This window comes from Chrysemys picta, chromosome 24 (genome assembly GCF_011386835.1).
Source record: "Chrysemys picta bellii isolate R12L10 chromosome 24, ASM1138683v2, whole genome shotgun sequence".
Lineage (NCBI taxonomy): Eukaryota > Metazoa > Chordata > Testudines > Emydidae > Chrysemys > Chrysemys picta.
Genome location: NC_088814.1, coordinates 12,251,283 through 12,269,587, shown reverse-complemented (window position 1 = coordinate 12,269,587; position 18,305 = coordinate 12,251,283). Strand labels below are relative to the sequence as shown.

At 56.9% G+C, this 18,305-nt stretch overlaps 1 protein-coding gene across 1 annotated transcript in view; it reads right to left on the bottom strand.

Annotated features, from left to right (window-relative positions):
• Positions 1-18,305, bottom strand: part of LOC101952392 (alpha-2-macroglobulin-like protein 1) — a 99,116-nt gene that overhangs the window by 68,132 nt on the left and 12,679 nt on the right. Inside the window, exons 7-8 of the mRNA XM_065577453.1 lie at positions 13,235-13,319; positions 12,829-12,958 (exon numbers count right to left, since the gene is read on the bottom strand). Coding sequence (XP_065433525.1) covers positions 12,829-12,958; positions 13,235-13,319 — 215 coding nt within the window. The remainder of the gene's footprint in view (positions 1-12,828; positions 12,959-13,234; positions 13,320-18,305) is intronic.

Sequence of the window (18,305 nt, the reverse complement as noted above, 5' to 3'; positions counted from 1 at the left end):
AACTCCAACAGTGGGGAAGGAGGGTGAGACGTGGAATACACCTGAGCAACACATCTCGAAGAACGCCAGTTACGGAACAGGTAACTGTCCTTTCTTCTTCGAGGGATTGCTCATGTGTATTCGACTATAAGTGACTCCAAGCTACCCCTGATGGAGGCGGGTAGGAGTTAAAGGTAAATTCTTAAGGGTTACATGGGCAGAGCACCGCCCTACCAAACCCGGCATCATCCCTTGCTTGGGAGACGATCACATAGTGCGATGAGGAAGTGTGGACAGAGGACCACATAGCAGCCCTACAGATGTTCTGAATAGGGACATGAGCCACATAGGCCGCAGACGAGGCCTGGGCTCTCGTCAAATTCGCTTTCACAATAGGAGGCGGGGGAACCCCTGCCAGGTCATAACAGGTGCGAATGCACTAAGTGATCCAGCGGGAGATCCGCTGGGTAGAAACTGGACATCCCCTCATGCGCTTGGCCGAAGCAATAAAAAGCTGGGGGGACTTCCTGAAAGGCCTGGTCCTGTCTAGGTAAAAGGCCAGCGCTCTGCGCATGTCTAACATGTGCAGGCGATGTTCCTCATTGGAGGAATGGGGCTTAGGACAGAGGATCGGGAGGAAAATATCCTGATCCATGTGGAAAGCCGAGACTACCTTGTCCTTATGGAATACCGTATAGGGCAGTTCAGAAGTCAACGCCCTAAGCTCGGAGACCCGGCAGGCTGAGGTGATAGCCACAAGGAACGCCACCTTCCAGGAGAGGTGGGACCACGAACATGTGGCTAATGGCTCAAAGGGAGGCCCCGTGAGGCATGACAGCACCAGGTTCAGATCCCAAGGCGGAACCGGGGTCTAGCGTAAGGGAATGCCCTGTCCAAACCCCTCAAAAACCTGGAAGTCATGTGGTGGGAGAACACGGACTGTCCCGTCACTGGAGGGTGGAAGGCCAAAATGGCCGCCAGGTGCACCCTGATGGAGGAGGGTGCCAGCCCTTGGGTCCTAAGGGACAGGAGGTAATCGAGGACAAGCTGGATAGACGCGGAAGAGGGAGAGGAACCTCTTTCCCTCGCCCACATAGAGAACCTATACCATTTAGCGAGGTAGGTTCGATGTGTCGAGGGCTTCCTACTCTCCAGCAGGACCAATCTCACCTCCACAGAATACCTGCGTTCCTCCTCGGTCAGCCACAGAGAAGCCACGCTGTCAGGTGAAGCGCGGCTAGGTTGGGATGGAGGAGACAACCCTCCTCCTGAGAGAGGAGGTCCGGGCGGAGCGGCAGCCTGCAAGGCGGGGCCGCTAAGAGTTGCAGTAGGGTCCCATACCAATGTTGACAGGCCCAATCCGGGGCTATGAGGATAACCCTCGCCCCATCTGATTTCACCTTCTGGAGGACCTTGCCTATTAGGGGAAAGACCCTGGGGGCAGTAGAAAGGCCAAAGGGGAGGACCGTGAACTGGTAGTGGTCCTGACCCACTAGGAAACGGAGGGAGCACCTGTGACCCTCGAAAATGTGAAAGTACGGATCCTGGAGGTCCAGCGCTGTAAACCAATCCCCCGGTCTACGGAGGGAATAATAGAGGCCAGGGACACCATGCGGAATTTGCAACGCACCAAGAACTGGTTGAGATTCCGCAGGTCGAGGATGGGCCGAAGCCTGCCCTTCGCCTTGGGGATGAGGAAATACCTGGAGTAAAAACCCCTGCCCTGGTATTTCTAAGGTACCCTTTCCACCGCTCCCAGAGAGAGGAGGCTCTCTACCTCCTGGCGGAGGAGGAGGGCATGCTCCGGGACCCCGGACGGCTGTCCGGACGGGGGGCAGTTGGGAGGGGTTGACACAAACTGCAGTTTGTAACCTTGGGAGATGGTGCTGAGAACCCATTGGTCCGATGTTATATGTGACCACTGCAGTCGAAAGGCCGATAAACAGTTAAAAAAAGGCAACTTTATTAACTGGGTGGGGGGTGCACCGGCAATAGGCTCGGTGACCCCCCTCAACGAGTCAAAAACCCCGTTTGCCCTACCGCTTGGCCTTTGAAGCCCCAGGCCGTTGGGCCGAGCAGGATTGGTGTTGAGACCGGCGCCTTTGGTCCCTCTGCCTCTTAGGCAGGGGTTCATACCTGCCCCTAGCTTGTGGAGCAGGGGGCTGAGGCCTGTGCTTGTCCTTGGCAGGCGGGACATACAGGCCTAGGGTCTGCAAGGTGGTGTGGGAGTCCTTCATCCTGTGCAGACGGGTGTCTGTCTGGTCCGCGAACAGGGCCTTGCCATCAAAGGGCAGGTCTTGCATGATGGCCTGGGATTCCAAGGACAGCCCCGAAAGTGAGAGCCATGATGCATGCCTCATGGAGACAGCAGAGGCCATCGAGCGAGCTGCTGTGTCCGCCGCATCAGAAGCTGCCTTGAGTGCAGCTTTGGCCGCTGTCGCGCCCTCCTCGACCAGCGCCTGAAACTCCTTCGCCTCTTTGTCTGGGATGAGGGGTTCAAATTTGGGGAGGGATCCCCAAAGGTTAAACTCGTAACGGCTGAGGTGTGCCTGATGGTTGGCCACGCTAAGTTGGAAACTTGCCGACGAATAAACCTTCTTACCAAAGGTATCAAGTCTGCGAGCGTCCTTGTCCTTTGGCGTGGGTGCGGGCTGGCCATTCCTCTCATGGTGGTGGACCGACTCTACCATCAGAGAATTTGGAGCGGGATGGGTATACAGGTACTCCAGACCCCTCGCGGGGACAAAGTACTTCCTCTCAGCCTTGGAAATAGGCCCAATAGAGGCCGGGGTCTGCCAAAGGCCTGAGGTAATATTGGCGACTCCCTGATGGAACGGGAGTGCCACATGCCCCGGTACCGAGGAGGCGAGGACATTGAAGAGTGTGTCGGAGGGCTCCTCCATCTCCTCGGCCCGGAGCTCGAGGTTGCCTGCCACCCTCCGAAGCAGCTCTTGGTGGGCTTTAAAGTCTTCCTGGGACGAGGGAGACAGCACCGCAACCGGATCTCCCCTTGTCGAAGACGTGGAGGGCGCGGTGCATTCGGCCGGCACCAGGGGCTCCACGTTGTCCGGTGCTGCAGACGGTGCCAGGGGTTCAGTGCCCACGGCTTGATCCCGGTGCCAAGGAGGTGACGCAGGGCGGCCGTGAGAGGCTCCCGCCACGGAGCGTGGTCCCAACTGGGCAGGCACCTGCAGCCACGGTGCCTACTGGCACCATTGTCCCTGCCAGGGCACGGCCTGGAACTGAGGTGCTTCGGGTGGCGGCAGGACAGGTTGGACTTGCGGCACGGTGCGGCTCACAGAGAGACAGCTGCACGCCGATGCCGAAGTCCTTGACGAGCGCACGTTGCTGAAGGAGCAACTGGAGCGGTCCCTGTCTTGACGGCTCCTGCCCAGAGACTTTGACCTGGAAGAGGTCGACAAGTAAATGTCCGAGGAAGTATCCCTGGACTCCCTGTGGCGCCTGTGGCCACGGCGCCATGGTGCCGGGGACTCTCGGGACTCGCTCCAGCCGCGGCCTCTGCGACGGCGGGCGCCAGAGTGCGAGCGCCGGTGCCGTCGGTACCAAGGCCTGTTCCTCTCGGAGCAGCTCGAAGAGGAACGGTGCCGTTTCTTGTCTCCACCGCGCGTCGTTCAAGAGTGGAGGAGTGGGATCCGTTGAGCGACGAATCCACACGCGGAGTAGACATGCGGCACGGGGCTCTCGCTTGCACCTCGACCCGGGAGGGTGCCTCGACCTCCGAAACCTCCAGGGAGGGCTGATGGGCGCTCAACGGCGGCTTTCCACGGGACCGGGGCCCCGACTGTGGTGGCGGTCCCGGCACCGGAAGCGTCAGGATGGCCCACGCAGCCCGAGCTGCCTCCGGTGTCAAAGGCATGCGTACCTCTGGTGAGGCTTGTGCGGATGGGACCGGACTACTCTGCTCAGCCTGAGTCAGAGGTCTCTGTCCCGATGGGGATCGCGGGCTGCCCAACTCGGGTCTAGCCTCCCCTCTCTCCTTCTCCCGGCGTCACTGTGTCTTCCCTGACTTCTTAGCCAGGGAGCGGTGCCAGGACGTCGACGGTGCCTCACTGCATACCGAGGATGTGGTACCGGGAGCAGACTCGGCACGCCGCACCTGCGGCACTTCAGCACGTGCCGAAGATGCGGAGCCTGGCGCGGTGTCGGCTCAATGCGCCGGTGCTGGGGCCAATGCCGACTCCATTAAAAGCGCTTGAAGTTGGATGTCTCGCTCCTTCTTTGTCCGCAGCTTGAAGGAGCGACAAATCTTACAATTCTCACTCACGTGAGACTCGCCCAGACAGCGAAGACACTGATTGTGTGGGTCGCTTCTGGGCATAGAGTTGCAACAGGAGTCGCACAACTTGAAGCCTGGGCCACGGGGCATGCCCCGAGCCAGGCGCTTGTCAGAGAAGTTCAAAAAGGAAAGAGTTCAATGAACTGAGTACCACTAAGGCTAGAAGAGCTGCAGCTAAGCTGGAGCAAGTTCCGACTACCTTCACTGGCGGCAAGAAGGAATTGAGGGTGGGGGGAGCATGCAGCCCCCTTTATGGCGCGATATGTCGGTGCCACTCCAGGGGTCACAGTGGTGCTCCCCCACTACAGGTACTGCTAAGGGAAAAACTTCCGGCACCGGTGCATGTGGCAAGCACACACGCCTATAGTGGAAAACACATGAGCAATCACTTGAAGAACACTTTATTTCTCCTGCCCCAATAACAGAGAAACTGGGGATCCCACAGCAGCCAAAGTGACCATTTTGGCCTGCCGTGGGCTCATGCTAGGCGGGGTGGGTGTGCCTATGCAAACAAGTTCAGCCCCTGAAGTTATTTTCCACACTAGCCATAATTCACCACCAGATGTCAGGGTAGAGCTCATCCTGACTCTGCTTACATCTAGAATAAAAGAACTGCCCATCTCTGCCAGAACAGTTGAGAGACGCATAAGTGAAATGGCAGAAAACATTAAGGAAAAGCAGACAACTGCATTGAAAGACACAGCAGTGTTTAGTGTTGCAGTTGATGAGAGCGTGGATATAAATGACGTTCCACGTTTGGCAATTGTTGCAAGATATTGTGCTTCCGATGAAATCCAAGAGGAACTTTGTTGCCTAAAACCCCTGCATGGCACAACAAAGGGGGCAGATATACTGGAAAGTTTTGTAAACCATTTTGAAGAACGAGGCGTTGACATCAGAAAAATATTTTGTGTGACAACAGATGGTGCTCTTGCCATGGTCGGAAAACAGAAGGGATTTGTAAAGTTACTTGAAGATCAAATTGGCCATCCGACAGTCAAATTTCACTGTATCATCCATCAAGAAAACCTGTGTGCAAAAATTTCTAATTCAGAGCTTAATAATGTGATGAATACAGTGGTGCGAATTGTGAATTTCCTTGTTGCTCGATCTGCTTTGACTCACAATTTCAAGCACTGCTAGAAGAGATGGACAGTGCTTATAACGACATCCCACTTCACAGCAACATTCGGTGGCTACGTCGTGGCAAGGTTTTGGTGCGCTTTGTAAACTGTTTTGATGCAAGCAAGGCCTTTTTGTTGAAAAAAGAACAAAACTACCCCAAACTGGATGATGACAAATGGCTGTGTAAGCTCATGTTTCTAACTGGTATCACTGCTCACCTAAACGAACTCAACCTCTGTCTCCAGGGTGCAGGGCAAACAGTTCTGGATTTTTATGAAGCCTGGAAAGCATTTGTTGTGAAACTAGCAGTTTTTTCCAGGGATATTCAAACTTCTACTTTCTGCTACTTCCAACTCATAAAAGAGCTATCGACACGTTGCACTGTCAGTGCCGATGAGATTGGAAAGTACATGCAAGAATTGGTATCAGACTTTTCTGACAGATTTCAAGATTTCCAGCGATTTGGCCCAATGCTTTCTTTTCTAATTAAACCTGAAAAGTTCAACGAAAGCGACTTGGATTTGTCTGTATTTCAGTGGATGGGTGTCGAAGATTTCAAAATGCAGCTCATTCAGTTAAAAAGTTCAGAATTGTGGACATCAAAGTTTGTGGATCTGCGGAGCGCACTTGAAGCTACTGAGAGAGATCATGTAGGGTTACCATATTTCAACAATCAAAAAAGAGGACGGGAGGAGCCCCGCCCTAGCCCCGCCCCTGCCCCTCCCACTTCCCGCCCCCCCAGAACCCCCAACCCTCCCCCCGTTCCTTGTCCCCTGACTGCCCCCTCCTGGGACCCCTGCCCCTAACTGCCCCCCAGGACTCCACTCCCTATCTAAGCCTCCTTGCCTCTTGTCCCCTGACTGCCCCAACCCTTATCCACACCCCCACCCCCAGACAGACCCCTGGGACTCCCACGCCCCATCCAACCACTCCCCACCCCCTGACAGCCCCCCCCAGAACTCCCAACCCATCTAAACCCCTCTGCTCCCTGTCCCCTGACTGCTCCGATCCCTCTCCCCACTCCTGCCCCCTGACAGCTCCCCCCCAGAACTCCCAGCCCCCCACCCCCCCACTCCTTGTCCCCTGACTGCCCCCTCCTGGGATCCCTGCTCCTAACTGCCCTCCAGAACCCCACCCCCTACCTAAGACTCCCTGTTCCTTGTCCCCTAACTGCCCCCTCCTAAGACCCCCCCCAACTGCCCCCAGGACCCTACCCCCTACCTGTACCCTGACTGCCCAAAACTTTCTCCACTCCCCCCCCAAAAAGCCCCCCCCCGTTTCTTGACTGCCCCCTCCAGAACCTCCCTGGCCCCCTTACCCTGCTGCTCAGAACAGGGTGTTGGGCTCTGTGCCAGCCGGACACATGGCTGAGCTCCCCAGCACAACAAAACCCGGTCCATGGCCCTGCACAGGGCTGCGGGACCGGGCTGCAGGAGGAGGAGCTGCCGGCCGGCTCAGAATGCAGGGAGGAGGAAGCTGCTCCGGAGTCCAGGCCGGGACTTTCCTGCAGCCCTCCCAGCCGCTCGCTCTGCTCTGCCGGGGGAGGGGGGAAATCCCGGACATTGTGAGTGCTTTACAAATTCCCCCCGGATGCTATTTTTAGCACAAAAAGGAGGACATGTCCGGGTAAATCCGGACGAATGGTAACCCTAGATCATGGGGCCTCTATTCTGACCTGCTGGACGTCCCTGCCAGTGAAATTTAACTGTTTGAAGAAAATTGCGTTTGCAATGCTTTCAACATTTGGATCCACATACCTGTGTGAACAGGTATTTTCACACATGAAATCTGTTCTCTGTCCCTCTCGGAGCCATTAACAACTGATCACTCAGAAGCCTGTGTGCAGCTTAAAGTATCCAAATACGTGCCAGACATTGGAAAACTCAGCAAGGAAAAGCAAGGGCAAGGATCACACTAAACTGATAAGATCTGCATTTTGATTTAATTTTAAATAAAGCTTCTGAAACATTTTGAAAACCTTGTTTACTTTACATATAACAGCAGTTTGGTTATATATTATAGACCTATAGAAAGACCTTCTAAAAAACGTTAAAATGTATTACCGGCACGTGAAGCCTTAAATTAGAGTGTATAAATGAAGACTCGGCACACCACTGCTGAAAGGTTGCTGACCCCTGGTCTACACTGTTCCTTTAGCCCCGCAGCACAAGTCCCAGGCAGCAGAGCTGGGCTCGGAGACACTACCACAGGGTTTTTGCTGCACAGACGGACCCTGAGCATCTCTGTGCCTCAGTTCTCCATCTGTACAATGGGGACAGGAGCCTGCCACGCCTCCCGGGGGCTAGGAGGGTAAGTGAGTGTGATGAAGTGGGACCGTTCTTAATGTTTCCTCTGAATACTGTGTGGGTGCCTCAGTTTCTGTCACCTGGCAACTAATGGCCAGGCCCTTTCCCCATGCAAGGGGATGCTAAAGGTGTGGGAGAACAAAGAGATCAGGTGACTTCCTGGCCCGGGAAAGGAACTCAGCAGAGAACGGGGGGCTGGAGGGGGTTTCAGTTTGGAGCTGGCTGGGGACAGGAAGTGAGGACAGACGGGGTTATCTGGCTCGCTGGGCCCCAGAATGGACCTGGCTGAGGGGTCCCATTCATTGTACCTACAAGCTCTGTTTTAGACCGTGTTCCTGTCATCTAATAAACCTCTGTTTTATTGGCTGGCTAAGAGTCACGTCTGACTGCGAAGTGGGGGTGCGTGCAGGACCTCTGGCTTCCCCAGGACCCCACCTGGGCGGACTCGCTGTGGGAAGCGCACGGAGGGGCATATGCTGAATGCTCCAAGGATAGACCCAGGAGGTAAAGCCGTGTCAGCTTCTCACCCTGAAGACAGACTGCTCCAAGGGAGAGGAGACTCCCCAAAGTCCTGACTGGCTTTGTGGGGAGCAGTTCCAGAGCATTGCCCGGGGGCTCCGTGACAACTGGTGTCAGCAGTAGGATGTACTGCACCCCGTGAATGGCGCTTCTCGCAGTAAATGACTGGGGAGCAGTAAAACGAAGGAGGGATAACGAGGGCCAGGCGTGCTGAAGGCTCAGAGAGGGACGGTTTCAGGGGGCGATTAACCTCTGGGAGCAGTTTCTCCTCCCTGGGTGTTCACACCTCAACTGCTAGCAGAGCACCTCACCCCCCCTGATTGAACTAACCTCGTTATCTCCACACTGATTTTTACCTGCCTCTGGAGATTTCCATTACTTGCATCTGAAGAAGTGAGGTTCTTACCCACGAAAGCTTATGCTCCCTATACTTCTGTTAGTCTCAAAGGTGCCACAGGACCCTCTGTAACCTCTGGGAGTGTGTGACCAGCGAGAAGGACTGTTGGAGTAACAGGGTTCCCCTGAGGACTGCAGGGAGCAGTCTCAGGGGCGGAGGAGCTTGCCGCTCGACCCTGGGAGAGAGAAGGACTTTTGCAGTGACAGGGTTCCCCTGGGGATTGCAGCGAGCGGTCCCAGGGGCGGAGGAGTCTGCAGCTCAACCCTGGCAAAGAGGTGGTGACCTCGAGAAGGGCTGGCACACTAGGGGTTCTTCCTGGAAACCGTGGGGAGCTAAGAGCACACGGGCCTGTGAGTCCAAAGCAACTTGGGAACAGCAGAGTGATGGCCTATCACCATCTCCTTAAGAAGGACATTGTAATACTGTGCAAAAAGAGGGAAGTTCACCAAGGCCCAGTTAATCGTGCAGCTGGAGGACGAGGACCACTCTAAGGAGCAGATTCCTGACCCAGCTGGGGTTACAAGAGGATCTGGGAGTAGCTGGAGCAGTAGCCAGGCATCCCCGAGAGTCTGGCCCCCAACCAGACGAGGGTCTTCACGATCGGGTTCCCCATCAGGGGATCGGAGAAGGATGGGACTGGAGCTGAGTCCGAGAGAGCGAGAGGACCGTGAGAGACAGCAAGAGCCTGAGGAAAAGCTGCAGGAAAAGCAACAGCAGCATGGACTGGCGCTGGTGGAGCGGAGAGGCATAGGGGGCTCCCCAGGGGTGAGTGGGGATAGACCCCGGGCTGCCAGTTCCGCAGGGAGCCTCGACACTAAATTGCTGCCCCTGGTTAAGGAGGGGCGGATGTGGATGCCCACCACACTGCCTTCGAAGCAGGCTGGGGATTTGAACCAGGGGGACCCTGTGGAAAAGCCCCGGTATCTAGCTCCCTTGCTGGGTCCCAAGGCCATAGACGCTGTCAGCCAGATGGGTGGGGTGGTGGACAGGCTCCCACTCCTGGCCCCAGCCTATGTGTCTGCCTGGAGTCTCCTGGGCTCAGGCCCCTTGGACCCCTAGTGGGAGCAGAAGGTGGTGGTCAAGGGGGAGACATGCCTGGGGCGGCGAGACCCTGGGACAGAAAGAACTGTTGTCGGGCCCTGGGTGGTGCAGCCGCAGATCCTGAGGGGCTGGGTGACCTGGGTGAAAGTCCCAGGGATGGAACCATTCATCCTGCCTATAGCACGGATCCCTGTGCAGACACAGGAGGGGTCGGGCTGGCTGGTCGTTGGGGTTCTCCAGGATATCGGCTGTGAGGTCCTGTTGGGGGGTGATGGTGTCTCTTTGGGACAGGATCCAGGCCCTGCTCCTGTAACGGCTGAGGATTTGAATTTGAATCCAGGGAACCAATTGGCTAAGATGGAAATGGTCAGTGAAAATGCAAATGACCTGACTGGCAGGAGGGAGGGCTCAGGATACCTGCCCACCTGTAACCCGACCCCAGGGGCTGAGTGTGTCAGAGAAATGTTCCCCGCCCTCCTGCACACCGGAGAGGGGGCTCAGGCTGGCTCTGATGCTTTGACCAGAGCAGGGAGCTCGCTGCCTGCCCCCACTGGGACAGCAAGGGCAGTGCTGAGCATGGTGGGAGCTGAGACCCCAGCTGAGTGGGGGGACACACAGGCAGGGCAGGTTGGCTGCCAACCAGGTTTGCCTGGTCCAGACGTGCTGCTGGGAAGTGATTACACAGCAGGGTGGAAGCTACCAGGGACAGGGCTCAGAGGGGCTGTGACCCCAGGCCCAGCCAGCGAGAGGGAGAAGGTCCCACTCCCTTCCCCAACAGCTGATTTCCAGACCGAGCTGCAGAAGGATCCCTCCTTGGAGAAGCTGAGGGAACTTGCTGGCCACAGCGCTGCAATCTGCCTTGGGGAAGGCTGCAGGGACAGAGTCCTGTGGGAGAAGGGATTCCTGTACCAGGAATGGGCTCCCCAAGGGGAAGTAAAACTGTGGGGAATTGGGAGGCGGCTGGTGGTGCCCCAGGAATCCACAGGGTTCTTCCCTTTCGAGCTTCTGTATGGGAGGAAAGTAAGGGGACCCCTGGACCTGGAAGGGGAGGATTGGGAGGAGAAGGGGGAGGACCCCCTGGTGGATCTCTCCCCTGAGGTGGGAGCCAATCTCCCCATCAGGTGTTCCCCATTCAGAGTCACTGGGAAAGCAGCCCAGAACCTGGAGAGAGAGGTCAAGGACATGCTGGCTTTAGCTGTTCAAGAGCCCACGGGCCTCACCCGTGGGGCTGGTCCCCAAGGAAGACGGGATGATCTGGTTTTGTGGGGACTATCGGAAGCTTAAAGCCATCACCGTGTCCGATGCCTAGGCCTGGGGAAATTCTAGACAAGCTGAGGGGATGGAGAACTTGGCCCTGGCGTACATCGATGACATGTGTGTCTTTAGCCAGACCTGGGAGGAACAGGTGTCCCAGGTGAAGTGGGTGCTGGGCTGTCTCAAGGAGGCAGGACTGACGGTAAAAACTGAAAAGTGCAAGGTGGAGATGATCAGAGATTGGCCCATTCCCCAGACCAAGAAACAAGTCCAGGCCTTTATCAGGATGGCGGGGTGCCACAGGAGGTTTCTACCCCACGTTAGCCCCCTAGCTGCCCCCATCCCTTAGCTATGTGAGAGGGGTAAGCCAGATGAGGTGGTCTGTACTGAGCAGTGCCAGAGGGCTTTCTGTATACTGAAGGAGACTCTAATCCAGGGCCCGGTAAATCTGGTAAACCCAGACTTTGCTAAGCCTTTTGCTGTGTGCACCGACGCCTCAGACGCAGGGCTGGACATGGTGCTGATGCAAGCTGATGCTAAGGTGGGGAGACACCCCATCGGGTACCGGAGCAAAAAACTGCTGCCCCGGGAGCAGAACTATGCAGCCTCAGAGAAGAAATGCTTGACCATGGTGCAGGCCCTTAGAAAGCTGCTGCTGTATCTATTTGGGCGTTGCTTTACTGTGTATACTGACCACTCTCCTCCGACGTGGCGGTGTCAAATGCAAGGTAGTGAGGCCGAGCTGCTGGGGACAGAGACACCTGTTCAGAGGGTGGCGAAGGTCAAGATGGGGGCTCTTAACCAAGAGAGCCCAAATTGCAGCTCCAAACTGGAGCGCTGGGACAAGATCCAATCCCAGTTTAAACCCCAGGGGTATTGGGGTGGCAAAAGGGTACGGGCCGCATAAACCTTCCCACATGCAGCCTGCAAGTACCATCAAGCACAACAGACCCACGGGAGGGCCTAAAACTGGAATGTCTTGTGTAACTCCCACCAAGAAATGGGAGAGATGCTGGGGCATCCATGGGAACGTTGGTGGGTTTGAACTTCCCCAGGTCACCGGCTAAAGTGACCTCACTCAGTTCAGTCTCAAAGTGGGAGAGATGTGATGAAGTGGGACTGTTCTTAATGGCCAGGCCCTTCCCCCATGCAAAGGGATGCTAAAGGTGTGGGTGAACAAAGAGATCAGGTGACCTCCTGGCCCAGGAAAGGAACTCAGCAGAGAAGGAGGGGCTGGAGGAGGTTTTCAGTTTAGAGCTGGCTGGGGACTAGGAGTGAGGGCAGACGGGGTGTCAAGCTTGCTGGGCCCCAGAATGGACCGGGCGGAGGGGTCTCGTTCGCTGGACCAACAAGCCCTGTTTTAGACCGTGTTCCTGTCATCTAATAAACCTGTTTTACTGGCTGGTTGAGAGTCACGTCTGACTGCAAAGTGGTGGGGCAGGACCCTCTGGCTTCCCCAGGACCCCGCCTGGACGGACTCGCTGTGGGAAGCGCAAGGAGGGGCATATGGTGAATGCTCCAAGGGCAGACCCAGGAGGTGAAGCCGTGTGAGCGTCTTGCCCTGAAGACAGACTGCTCCCCAAAGTCCTGACTGGCTTTGTGGGGAGCAGTTCCAGAGCATCGCCCAGGGACTCCGTGACAGTGAGGCACTGAGATATTGTGGTCAAGGGGGGCTGTATAAGTCTCTAAGCCCAGCTACAGAGCTGGCAGTCCCCACCCCCAGCCTGCCAGATGGGGACCCGGATGGATCCAGGGCCTGATTCGCCTGCACTTACACCAGCTTTACACCAATGTTACAAACCTCATCACGGACGATCACAGCGCCCCCTCTGGCCAGTGTAAGAAAAACATGGAGAGGAGCCTCCTCCAGCAGCATGTCATGTACCTCCCCCGTCCCCGGCTGCACTCACCTGGCCAGTAAGCTCCGTGCACAGAGCCCCGGTTAGCACGCCATGAAGATGGTACCAGTGATCTGCTGATTGTTCCTCCAGACACAGGCTGGCCTGGACCCTCCCCTGGACGGGCTTCCCGTAGGTGTATCTGTTTAGCAGAGGGGAAGGAGAGGGTAAGTGGGAGGGGAGGGGCCCAATGCCCCTGCCCATGGTGGGGGGTCCATCACCCTGCTGGGGTGGGGCTGGTTGTGTGGCTGGGAGTGAGAGCCCCAGGGAACCCTGCCTGGCCATGAGCATGGGGCAGAGGGGCACAGGCAGGGAAGGGGCAGGTCAGATCCTGGCCTAGGGGGCCGGGGAGGGGAGTCAGGTCCAGGGCGGTACCAGCTCCCCTTTATCGGCCCAGCAGGGCTGCTTTCACACTCACCGGCCGCACACCCGCAGCAGGAGCGTCTCATCCAGCACCGTCACCACGGGGGGCAGCTCCAGGGTCACTTCGAACTTGGGCGGCACTAGGGGGCAGAGAGGGACGGGGTGAAACCAACCTGCAGCCCCGGCTCGGGGGTTTAATCGTGATCCTCGGCCTTGGAGCTTCTCCCCGGGTCTTGCAGCCCCCCACCAACCTGCCGGCCGGGCAGGAAGGGGAAGGGCCCGGAAATGGAGCCGGGCTGAGAAGAGGCTGCAGCAATGGCCTCAAGTTGCAGTGCGGGAGGTCTAGGTTGGATATTAGGAAACACTATTTCACTAGGAGGGTGGTGAAGCACTGGAATGGGTTCCCTAGGGAGGTGGTGGAATCCCCTTCCTTAGAGGTTTTTAAGGTCAGGCTTGACAAAGCCCTGGCTGGGATGATTTAGTTGGGAATTGGTCCTGCTTTGAGCAGGGGGTTGGACTAGATGACCTCCTGAGGTCCCTTCCAACCCTGATAGTCTATGATTCTAACTGTCTAATCACACATACCAAAGCACCCTTGCTCTGCCCTCTGCCCCACCTCTTCCCCTCTGCCCCGCCCATGCCCCTTCTCCGAGGCCCTGTCCTGCTCATTCCATCCCCCTCGCCCATCGCTCATTATCCCACACCCTAACTCACTTTCACTGGGCTGGGGAAGGGGGTTGGGGCTGGAGTGTGGGAGGGGGTGAGAGGTGCAGACTCTGGGAGTTTGGGTGCAGGAAGGGCCTCAGGCCTGGGGTGCAGGAGGGGTGTGCGCTCTGGTCGGGCAGCTCCCAGTTGGCAGCACAGTGGGGCTAAGGCAGGCTCCCTGCCTGCCCTGGCCCCACGCCACTCCCAGAACGAGGCAGCACCTCCCTGCAGCAGCCCCTGGGGGGCACCAGGGGGCTCCACATGCTGCCTCTGCCTGCAGGCACCACCCCCCGCAGCTCCCATTGGCTGCAGTTCCCCAGCAATGGGAGCTGCAGAGTTGGTGCTCAGGGCAGGGGCAGCGTACGGAGCTCCCTGACCCGCCAGAGGCCACAGGGACATGCTGGCCACTTCCAGGAGCTGTGCAGGGCCAGGGGCGGCAGGGAGCCTGCCTTAGCCCTGCTGCACCACCAGACTTTTAGCAGCCTAAAATGTCCTGGTTTGACTTCAGTAGCCTCCTGATTCCAGGAGCTCCCAGAGAAACTGGGAGGGTTGGTAACCCTAACTTCGGCCCAGTGGACGTGGGCGTTTCTCCCGGCTGATGAGGTCCCGGCTGTTCCCCTCCAGGAGCTGGTGTTCAGCTGGGATCTCATCCCCAGCAGGGCCCCGCCAGGCAGCCTGGACAGACAGGGCCAAATTCACACCTGGGCTCAGGCCAGAGGAGCCGGGGGGCTGCTCCAGGGCAGTTTGTCCCTCAGGGTCTGGGCCATCCTGGGGCACTGACAGGAGCTGGCTGGGCGGCTCTGAGGCCCAGAAGCCCCAGGAGGGGAGCGTGTGTTGGGGCTGGGTGAATGTGCAGCGCTGGGATGGGCCAGTGAAGGGGGGGGGGGTGTTTGGGGTTTATGTCCTTTTCCCCTTATGCTAGGGAAGGAGGGGTGGGAGGCAGTTGGGGGGGGTCAGGAGCAGATGTCAGGGGCGAGAGGGGGTAGGTGGCAGCTGTTTCAAGGAAGACATCAGAGCTCTTCTCTCCCCCTCCCCCGCAGGAGCCAGAGGAGGGTTTGGGTGGGGGGATGAAAAGGGGACCACTGACATTTCCCTCCCCCTCCCAGCAACACCAGCTCTGGGAAGGGTGTGTATGTGTGAATCATAGAATTATAGACTATCAGGGTTGGAAGGGACCTCAGGAGGTCATCTAGACCAACCCCCTGCTCAAAGCAGGACCAATCCCCAACTAAAAGAGCCCCTTGTGCTCCAGGAGGCGGCACTGGGAGGCACAGGGCATATGTGGGTGGGCACTGGGCTGGGCTAGGCTGAGGTGGGGCTGGGGGGACAGAATTAGATGCTGGGGGGTTGGTGAGAAGCTGGAAGCTCCGTCCCATCCAGCAGCCAGTGAGCTCCTACAGCAGGAGCCAGGATCAGCTCCCGCAATAACTTTGTTAGAGTTGGCAATAGGGTAACTCTTCCCCTCGCCCTCCCCCCACGACACACACACACGCACACACACATACGGGGGCAGGGGTATGTGTGAAAAAATCCAAAGTCAGACCTAAAAGAATGAAAAGAGGGTTACTCACCTTTGTAACTGTTGTTCTTCGAGATGTGTTGCTCATATCGATTCCAATTAGGTGCGTGCGCGCCGCATGCACGATCGTCGGAGAAGTTTTCTACCCTAGCAACACCCGGTGGGTCGGCTGTGGAGCCCCCTGGAGTGGCGCCTTCATGGCGCTGAATATATACCGCAGCCGACCCAGCGCCCCCTCAGTTCCTTCTTGTCGGCTATTCCGACAGTGGGGAAGGGGGGCGGGTTTGGAATGGATATGAGCAACACATCTCGAAGAACAACAGCTACAAAGGTGAGTAACCGTCTTTTCTTCTTCGAGTGCTTGCTCATATCGATTCCAATTAGGTGACTACTAAGCCTTACCTAGGCGGTGGGGTCGGAGTGAGACATTGCCGTGTGCAAAACCACTGATCCGAATGCAGCATCGGCTCTGGACTGCTGTACAAGCGCGTAGTGAGCGGCGAAGGTGTGGACTGACGACCAAACTGCAGCTCTACAAATGTCCTGGATCGGAACTTGAGCCAGGAAGGCAGTCGAGGAGGCCTGGGCCGTCGTGGAGTGAGCAGCGAGGCGCGGAGTTGGGACACTGGCCAGGTTGTAGCAAGCACAAATGCAGGACGTGATCCAAGAGGAGAGACGTTGGGAGGAGACCGGTAGGCCCTTCATCCGATCGGCTACTGCAACGAAAAGTTGCGTCGTCTTTCGAAATGGTTTCGTACGTTCAATATAGAAAGCAAGGGCCCTGCGCACGTCCAAGGAGTGCATACGCCGGTCTTGACGCGTAGCATGCGGCTTAGGATGGAAGACTGGGAGGAATATATCCTGGTTCACATGAAAAGCTGATACCACCTTGGGAAGGAAGGCAGGGTGGGAGTGAAGCTGCACCTTATCTTTATGGAAGACTGTATACGGAGGCTCAGACGTGAGCGCCCTGAGTTCAGAAACACGCCTTGCTGAAGTGATGGCTACAAGGAAGACTGTCTTCCAAGATAGGTAAAGGAGCGAGCAGGTAGCCAATGGCTCAAACGGGGGTCCTGTGAGCTTGGAGAGGACCAGATTAAGATCCCACGGCGGAACAGGTTGGCGTTGCTGCGGGTAAAGGCGGTCTAAGCCCTTGAGAAATCTAACCACCATCAGGTTAGAGAAGACCGAGGAAGCGTGTTCTCTTGGGTGGAACACCGATATAGCGGCCAGGTGAACTCTGACTGAAGATATCGCCAAGCCCTGCTGTCCCAGGGACAGGAGATACTCGAGTATGAGGGGAATAGACGCCTGCAAGGGGGGCGTGGCCCGCTGTTCGCACCAACAGGAGAACCGCTTCCGCTTGGCTAAGTAGGTGGTCCGTGTAGAGGGCTTTCTACTTCCCAGCAGAATCTGTTGCACAGGATGTGAACATTGCAATTCTGTCCGATTCAGCCATGGAGCATCCACGCTGTAAGGTGGAGCGATTGCAGGTCGGGGTGACACAATCGACCGTGGTCCTGGGAGATCAAGTCTGGGCACAAGGGAAGCGTGATCGGAGTTTGAATCGATAGCTCCAGAAGCGTGGTGTACCAGTGCTGTCTTGGCCAAGCTGGAGCGACTAGAATCATACGCGCCTGGTCTCTGCGTAGTTTGAGCACTACCCTGTGGACCAGTGGGAATGGAGGGAAAGCGTAGAACAGCTGGTCCTTACACGTTAGAAGGAAGGCGTCGGACAGGGAGCCCGGAGATCACCCTTGAAGGGAGCAGAACGCATGGCACTTCCTGTTGGCTCGCGATGCGAACAGGTCAACCTGGGGAAATCCCCACCTTTGGAAGACGAAATAGATGATGTCCGGGCGAATCGACCACTCGTGCGTCTGGAAGGATCTGCTGAGATGGTCCGCCAGAGTGTTCTGGACTCCAGGGAGGAACGATGCCATGAGATGTATCGAGTTGGCAATGCAGAACTCCCACAGGCGAATGGCCTCTTCGCATAGGGGAGACGACCGGGCTCCTCCTTGCTTGTTGATGCAGAACATGGCTGTGGTGTTGTCTGTGAAGACTAACACGCAGCGGCCATGTAGGAGACCGAGAAATGCCTGACAGGCTAGGTGCACAGCCATCAGCTCCCAAACATTGATGTGCAGAGCTAGTTGGGATGCGGTCCACAGGCCTTGGGTATGGTGCTCCCCGAGGTGAGCCCCCCAACCTAGAGATGAGGCATCCGTGACTAGGTGTATGGAGGGCTGTGGGGCGTGAAATGGCATTCCTGCACAAACCGCCTTGTGATCCAGCCACCAGTTGAGAGAGGTCAAGACCGAGCTTGGAATCGTGACCACCATATTCAGGCTGTCCCGAGAAGGGCGGTACACCGACGAGACCCAGGCCTGAAGCTGACGAAGCCGAAGTCTGGCATGTCTGGTTACATACGTGCAAGAGGCCATGTGACCCAACAGACCGAGACACGTCCTTACAGTGGTAATCGGGAAGGCCTGGAGTCCATGGATGATGTTCGTGATGGCGCGAAACCGAGTGTCCGGCAGAAGAGCTCAGGCGAGTGTGGAGTCTAGGACTGCCCCGATAAACTCTATTCTCTGGGTTGGCTCCAGAGTAGACTTCTCTTTGTTGAGTAGAATGCCTAAGTCGTGAATTTTTGCAGTATTATGCAGACATGCACCCGAACTTGTTCCCTGGTACGGCCACGGACCAGCCAGTCGTCTAGATACGGGAACACCTGTATCTTTTGTTGACGAAGGTATGCTGCCACGACAGTCATACACTTGGTGAACATTCTCGGAGCCACGGACAGCCCGAAGGGAAGAATGGCAAATTGGTAGTGTACCTTGTTTACCACGAAACGAAGAAAGCGCCTGTGAGGGGGGGTAGATCGCTATATGAA